The sequence below is a fragment of the Arachis ipaensis genome, chromosome B4 (assembly GCF_059453495.1).
Source record: "Arachis ipaensis isolate K30076 ecotype BB chromosome B4, ASM5945349v1, whole genome shotgun sequence".
In the NCBI taxonomy this organism is placed as follows: Eukaryota; Viridiplantae; Streptophyta; class Magnoliopsida; order Fabales; family Fabaceae; genus Arachis; species Arachis ipaensis.
In genome coordinates this window covers 124,225,185-124,232,977 of record NC_142439.1, presented here as the reverse complement: position 1 = coordinate 124,232,977, position 7,793 = coordinate 124,225,185, and the positions used below count along the sequence as shown (strand labels likewise).

General features: G+C 48.9%; 2 protein-coding genes and 1 pseudogene across 2 annotated transcripts; all 3 read right to left on the bottom strand.

The window, feature by feature from the left end:
• Positions 1 to 539: 539 nt before the first annotated feature.
• On the bottom strand, positions 540 to 1,739 carry LOC148569077 (uncharacterized; annotated as a pseudogene).
• A 1,198-nt stretch (positions 1,740 to 2,937) lies between these two features.
• LOC148569076 (uncharacterized) lies at positions 2,938 to 3,750 on the bottom strand. Its single transcript, XM_088484878.1, has 2 exons — positions 3,362 to 3,750; positions 2,938 to 3,319 (listed from the first exon to the last, which is right to left on the bottom strand). The coding sequence occupies exons 1-2, from the start codon at positions 3,748 to 3,750 to the stop codon at positions 2,938 to 2,940; spliced, it is 771 nt and encodes a 256-aa protein (XP_088341004.1).
• A 2,457-nt stretch (positions 3,751 to 6,207) lies between these two features.
• On the bottom strand, positions 6,208 to 6,777 carry LOC107636802 (uncharacterized). Its single transcript, XM_016340284.1, has one exon. The coding sequence runs from the start codon at positions 6,775 to 6,777 to the stop codon at positions 6,208 to 6,210; it is 570 nt and encodes a 189-aa protein (XP_016195770.1).
• Between the last annotated feature and the right edge of the window lie 1,016 nt (positions 6,778 to 7,793).

Below are 7,793 nucleotides of genomic sequence, written 5' to 3'. Positions count from 1 at the left end.
CTGAAGTAAGTGAAAGCTTAATCCTTGAACCAAAAGAAACAGCAAAAGAAAAATAAAAGCAAGGTCCAAGGCTCTGAGCATCAATGACTAGGGTTTTATTTTTCTTTTGTTGTTTCTTTTGCTTCAAGGATTAAGCTTTCACTTACTTTAGAAAATTCATAATAGTTCTCAAAATTCCTATTCTTTATACATCAACATCCTTTGATTCAAATTCAAATATGCACGGTTCATGTCATGTATTCAGAATCACAAAGAATACCACCGCATTTAAGTAAATATGACTACCCTTTGTTATAAACTCTATTTCTCATGCAATACATCTTTTTCTTCTTTTTCTTTTGGATTCAAGCTCAGTGAGCAATACATGAGACACTTTTCGGAATTAAAAGCAAACAATAGAATAAAAATAGCAAATTAAACTAGAACCAAGGAATTGAAATAACAAAGAATCATGCAATAACCAAGACAAAACAGCAGAAAACAGGAACATAACATAGTAATGGCAAAATAATATAGGAAGTGAAAGGAACTAAGCCACCTCAATCTCCATGGTGGGGATCTCTCTCCTCTGGCTGTGATCTGTATGGTCCTCTCAGGCAGCTATAATCCTGTCTCAACTGAGAAATCTCCTGGCGCTGAGAGTCCTGAGCAGCTCTCATCTGATCAAGGGTGGTTGTGAGATACTCCCAACGGTTATTCTGTGTCACCCTCATCTCCTCAATAGATGTAGTGTACTATTGGCAGTGGCTGTCTTGCGTGATCCTCATCTGCTCAATAGAGGAGGTGAGCTGCTGCCAGTATTCCTGAGGTGGGAAGTAGTGTCCTTGAGGCGGTGGTGGCTGGTCCTATTGAGCTTCCTCCTCAATTTGCTTTTCTCTGTGGACCCTGTGTTGTTCCCTGTGAGTCTCCATGGTCTTCTTGGTGATTGGTCTCTCAACAGGAATAGAAAAATCATTCTCCACCTTTACCCCTGCTGCTTCACACAAGCGGTAAATCAGATGTGGGAATCCAAGTCTAGCATTCTTAAGAGGATTAGAGGAAATATTGTATATCTGTTCTGGAATAATTTCCTCTACATCCACCACTTCTCCCTTCATGATACTATAAATCATGACAGTCCGGTCCACAGTGCATTCGGACCGGTTGCTAGTAGGCATGATAGATCTTCGGATGAAGTCCAACCATCCCCTAGCTAAAGGAATGAGGTCAGTGCTCTTTAAGTGGTTCGCCTTTCCCTCTGCACCTATCCTCCACTGAGAATCCGAAATGCATAATTCTTCAATAACTAGATCCAGTTTTGGGTCTCTATGCATCCTCTCACTATAACAGGCAGTTAGCTGAGGTGGACGTAGTAGATGGAAGGCATGTCGGACGCTTCTTGGGCTGAAATCAATGACCTTGCCTCTCACATAACTTTGATAATTCTTCTCATTGACTCCCTCAATGTCCTTGTACGTGACCCAGAGGTTTCCATAAAACTCTTGGACCATTAATTGTCCAACCTCCGTGTGCGGGTTGCATATAAAATTCTACCCTCTTCTCTCAATTTCAAATTGAATTTCTGAATATTCATCCGGTTTCAGTGCAAATCTCACTTTCGGAGTCACAGCCCTCTTGTAAGTATGATCATAAAAATGTTCTTCATGGAGCTTGCATCAGAACCTGTGTGTACCATGAGAACTGGTGGCTGGCTCTTTACCTTTCCTTTTCTTTGAAGGTGTACTAGTTTTGGGTGCCATTACAGAAAACAGAGAAAACAAACAAGCAAAGCGACAACACCAAACATAAAACCTTTGCTCGTCCCCGAGCAAATTAGAGAAATACAAAGGGGGAAGAAAGAGGCGGTGAAATAAAAAAGTGAAAAAGAAAAGAAGAAAATAAAACTTAATGCTAAAAAATTCTTTTCTTTTTTTTTCGAACTAAAAGAAAACAGAAAAAGATGGAGAAAAGAAGAGGGGATTGACAGAATGGGTTTATGTGGTATGGTTTGGGGTTGGGTGTAAAGGAAGGGATATGGTTGTTGTTAGTTGAGAAGGGAAGGGGTTTCGGAGATTTGTGTTTTGGGTTTTGTTGTGTGGATAGAGAGGGGAGTGGGGGTAGAGGTTTGTTGTTCTTCGAAGAGGTATATGGGGTAAAGAGGGGTGGGGGAGGGTTTGTATAGAGGGAGAGGTTGGGGTTGGTTTGGAGGAAGGGTCATGGGCTTGTCTCGAAGATTGAATGGTGTCACGGAGTGTTGGGAAGGGGAGGGTGTCACGGGAGAGATAGGGAAGAGGGGGAGGGATCACAGGCTAAGCTTGGGGAAGGGTGAGGAGGGGGGCAAGGTTCACGGGTAAGGGTTACAGGGTTAAGGCTGTGAAAAAGAAAGGGAATCTTGGAATTGATTTGGGTGGGATTTGGTGCAAGGACAGGGGATATGGTAATTGGGAGGGGGGTAATTGGTTAGGCGCCTAACTTGGGTGACACGACGCCTAACTTCATGTTCACACTCTTCATGGCGCCTAACTTGATGTTCCTTGCGCCTAACTTTGTGTGTTGCACTCCCTCACGGCGCCTAACTTTGGATTTCTTGCGCCTAACTTCCCTTGGGCACTCAACCGTGGCGCCTAACTTCGCTATTTGGTGCGCCTAACTTCAAGGTGACTGAATCCACTTGGAATTCCTTCATACTTGGCGCCTAACTTGGACTCCAATAGTGCCTAACTTGAGGTGTCCCGAATAGAATGGAATTCTACTCCTTGGGTTGGCACCTAACTTCGGATGCTTGGCACCTAACTTCAACCCTCCCGAATTACATGCAGTTTCAATGCTTGATGTGGCGCCTAACTTGATGGAGCCAAGTTAGGCGCCACCCTTCCCGAGAGTGACACAAAATCTTGTAGGGAGGCCATTAGCAAACTTAACTCGGCTACTGGGGTCTTATGGAAATTAGCGTTCTCTTTACACTTCTTGCATCTCTTGATGAACTCTTGGGAGTCTAACGAGCTTACGGGCCAAGGCCTTTCCACCGATATGGTGGCCGCAACACCCCTCATGGACTTCCCTTAAGACATAGTCCGTCTGGTCGGTGCGTAGGCATTTCAACAGGGGTTGGTTTAGTCCTTTCTTGAATAGTTGGCCCTGTACTATTACGTACTTGGCCGCCTCCCTCCTTAATGCCTTTGCAGTCTTGTAGTCGTCGGGGAGCTTGCCGTTTTCCAAAAAGTCGGTAATTGGGTCGATCCATGAGGGAACGACGTCTGCTCGGGTAACGCACAGGGCGACTGTCAGCTCTTTCACCAATCCTTGGATCAAAGACCGGTTTCCTGTTCCTGGCTTTGTGCTGGCCAGTTTCGATAGAAGGTCGGCTCGTGTGTTCCTTTACCTTGGAACATGCTGCACCACGACCTCATCGAAATCTTTGCTCAAACCCCTGACCTTTTCCAGGTATTTTTGTAGCAGGGGGTCCTTGGCTTGATAAGTTCCATTGATTTGGGAGGTAACGACTTGAGAGCCGCTATTCACCTCCACTATGGTCGCCCCAACTTCTTTTGACAAGAGCAACCCACCAATGAGGGCCTCATATTTCGCCTGGTTGTTAGAGACCAGAAACTCGAACTTGATGGACTGCTCGTATACCATTCTTGTCGGGCTTTCGAGGATTATCCCTGCTCTCCCAAACGTTTGGTTGGAAGCTCCGTCTACATGGAGTTTCCACCGTATACCCAGGGCCTCGTGAAGGTCTCCAGTTACTTCCACCAGAAAGTTGGCCATAGCCTAGGCCTTAATTGCATGTCTGGTCTCATATTGCAGGTCATATTGAGACAACTCGACTACCCACGTCATCATTCGTCCAGCCAGGTCAGGTTTTTGCAGAACTTGATGGATCGCATGATCTGTCGTGACAGCTACTCGATGACCCTGGAAATGCTGCCTCAATCTTCAGGTCAAGATCAGCAGTGCATAGGCTAACTTTTCCAATTTGCTATACCTTAACTCTGCGCCTTGCTTATGAAGTAGACTGGCTGCTGGATCTTTCTTTCTTCTCGAACAAGGACGGCGGCCAACGCTTTGTCTGTTACTACCAAATACAGGAATAGCATCTCGCCGGTCTTGGGCTTGCCAAGGACTGGTGGCTCCAAGAGTATGCTCTTGAAGTGGTTAAAGGCATCTTTGCACGCTGGTGTCCATTCGAAAGCGATTTCTTTTTTCATGAGGTTGAAAAATGGAAGAGCTTTGGCCGCCGATGCTCTGAGAAAACGAGATAGGGCTGTGAGCCTCCCGGCCAACCTCTGTACATCCTTGATGCACCCGGGCCTTGTCATTTGCAAAATAGCTTCACATTTTTTAGAGTTGGCTTCAACCCCCCTCTGACCTAGGAAGTTCCTGCCTTCCATGGCAAAGGCGCACTTGAGGGGGTTAAGCCTTATGTTGTGCTTCCGGAGAGACGCGAACACAGTCTTTAGGTCGTTGACTAAGTCTCCCGATTGGCCAGTTTTTACTAAGATGTCATCTACGTACACCTCTACCGACTTCCTGATCAGGTCGCTGAAAACCTTGCTCATCAACCTTTGGTAAGTCGCTCCTGCATTCTTCAATCCGAACGGCATTACCCTGTAGTAGTAAGTGCCACATGGCGTTATAAACGCCGTTTTCTCCTCGTCCAGCTGGTGCATCGGTATCTGGTTATAACCAGAGTACGCGTCTATGAAACTCAGAAAACGATATCCCGCGGCCGCGCCCACTAAAGCATCAATGTTGGGGAGGGGGAAGGAGTCTTTAGGGAATGCCTTGTTGAGGTCCGAGTAGTCTATACACATCCTCTACTTCCCGTTTGGCCTTCTTGACTAGAACTATGTTCGATAGCCAAGTCGAGTAGTCTAGTTCCCAGATGAACCTTGCTTGTAGCAAGCCGGCCGTTTGCTTGGCCACCTCGTTGGTTCTCTCCTAGGACATCTTCCTCGGCCGTTGGGCTACGGGCTTCGCATCTGCTTTTACGGCTAGGCGATGTGACATGAACTGAGGGTCGACCCTCGGCATGTCGACAGGTGTCCAGGCGAACAAGTCGCCGTTTGCTCGAATCATCTCTACCAGGGGCTCTTTCAAATTGTGGGGGAGGTTCCTGTTCACGAAAGTGAACTTGTCCTCCAGTCCCCGACCCTAAACTTTTCCAGGTCTCCTTCAGGCTCTAGTCTCAGTTTGTCATCAATCCTAGCGTCCAGATCGGTTAGGAAGATCCCAGACCCCTCCTTCGACTTCTTCCTTAGGAAAATGTTGGAATTGTCGCACACAACCGCCGTTTCTCCTAAGGGATCCCACCGATCCATCGTCGGTGACAAACTTCATGATCAGCAGCTTAATGCATTAAATTACCGCACAAAACTCATTGATTGTTTTCCTCCCTAGGATAAGGTTGTAAGTCGTGGAGTCCCTTAGGACTACAAACTCCGCCATTAGCGTCCTCTTCCACTGACCTCCTCTGATTGAAACCGGGAGGGAGACTACGCCCGTCAGGTTTAATGAAGTTATCCCCTACGCCGACTACTCCGTGCTGATGAGTTTTCAAGCCGGTTTCTTGGAGGCCCAGGGCGTCAAAAACGTTTCGGAACATGATATTGGAGTCGGCCCCGGTATCAACGAGGATCCACTTGACCAGACCCATTCCAACTCTTGCCGTGATTACCATGGGAGGGTTTTCAGGGATTTCGTCGAACCACCAGTCTTCTGGCCCGAACGATATCGTTGGGCCTTCCTTGTATGAGTTCTTCCTCCGGCTGCTTGACGACACGGCCAAGACTTTCGCGTCCTTTCTTGCTGCAGACTTAGACATGGGGGGTGTCCCTTCTTACTACAACATTGACGATCGTGAGGCCCCAGTCACCGTCTTCGTGGGCGTCTTGCCTCGGCTTCATGGCTCGGCCTTTATTCTCTTCGGAACGGTCGCGTTCTCTCCTCCTCGGTTCCCTTATAAACTGTGGGAACTCCACTAGCTTGCCTTCGCGAATGTCTTGCTCCAAAGCGTCCTTCAAATCGAAGCAATCCCCAATTTTATGGCCGAAGCCTTTATGGTAGTCATAGTACAGGCTTTTGTTCCCGCCTGTTCTATCCTTGAGCTGTCGAGGTTTTGACAAGATGCCCTTATCGGCGATATGCTGGTAGACTTCCGCGATCGGGGCGGTCAGGAGTGTGTAGTTTGTGAACTTTCCGATCCGGGGATACGGCTTGAAAGGCTTAACTGAACCCCCATCTTTGGGATGTTCCTTTGGCCTCTCGTCGTGCCCGGGTTGATGGGGAGGAAGGTGGGCTGGCTAGTTTGTTGGCTACCATAACCTGGCTTACCTCCCTGTCGTTGATATACTCTCTTGACACATTCTGGTTTTCTTCCATGGTCCATACGGGCTTGGTGGTGAGGTTTTTCCTGAAGTCTTCATTTGACAGCCCGTTCGTCAGACATAGGCTGGCCACCGAGTTGGTCAGACCATCAATCTCTAGGCACTCATCGTTGAACCTGTCGAGATACTTCCTTGTCAGTTCCCCGTTTCTTTGAGTCATGCCTAGGAGGTTGATCGGGTGTTTAGCTTTGGCTAAGCGTGTGGTGAACTGTGATAGAAAACCACGTGTTATATCTGAAAAGGTAGCCACGAACTGCTGCGGTAGCACGTTGAACCACCGAATTGCCAGTCCGGCCAAAGTCACAGGAAAAGCACGACATCTCACCGCATCGCCCACACCTTCCAGGTTCATCCTGGCCTCAAAGGCCACTATGTGTTCCTGAGGGTCTTGGGTTCCATCATACCTCATGTCCTTTGACTTGTCGAAGTGTTTTGGTAGCTGGACCTTGAGGATGGAATGGTGGAAAGGGGTCGCCCCTATGATTATGGGGTCTCGTCATCTTCTCGGCCTCTCTCTGCTACTGCCTTGGCTTGCTGAATCGGAGCGGGTTGAACGATGTCAGGCGTAGATCACGGGGTCTTGCCACCTCTGCGATCCTTCCCTGCTTCCGCTCTGGCCCTCTGACTCCGCTTGGGGCGATGGGGACCGGGTACCTGCTCCTTGCTTGACGTGGTGTCTCCGGGGGCTTCTTCCCCTAGGGGTCGTTCTTTGTTGGGGAGATCGGGTGTGGGACGGACACGGGCTGGGGTGATAGCGGTCCCTGGCCACGAGTTCCCTCTCCAGATTTTGTACTCTGTGGCGCAGTTCCTGCATGATTCTCGCGCTGTCACCCCCTGTCCCTCCGAAAGGACGCCTCTCGTCCTTACGAGAGGGGGATCTCGAGCGCTCGTGAGAGGAAGCAAGGGAGGCCACCCTGCTCATGTGGTGAGCTCCCTATTCTCCGTGCACGGCATCCTCTTCTCCCTCAGCGGGCCCCAATAGAAAATCCATTCACGCCGATCCAACGTTCCCCACAGACGGCGCCAATGTTCGGTTGCTCGGTTCCTGAACAGGTCGGAGGTGCTGGGTACTCTGGATTTATGGGAGATCTGGATCCGGATCATTCGCGGGTGACTGGATCTCATGGAATGGTGTGGCGAAGAGAGGAGGAGGGCTCAAGGATCTTATCGACAGGTCGGTGTGACGTGTGTGGGGGGGGGAGCCACCTGCAAAAGGGATTCCAACGCTTAAGTCAGAATCCGTACAAGGTGGCAGAAAAAGTAAGGGATAAGTGTCATACCTCTGGGGAGGGGTAGTGCCCTCCCCTTATATAGTCCGTGCTGGGGTGGGCGCCTCATGGACAGTCCCACCTTCCAGGAAGTTTCCTTCCCCAATTGCCAGGTACCTCGTGGAGGGATGCTTGGATCGTCCACCGATTCGGGTTT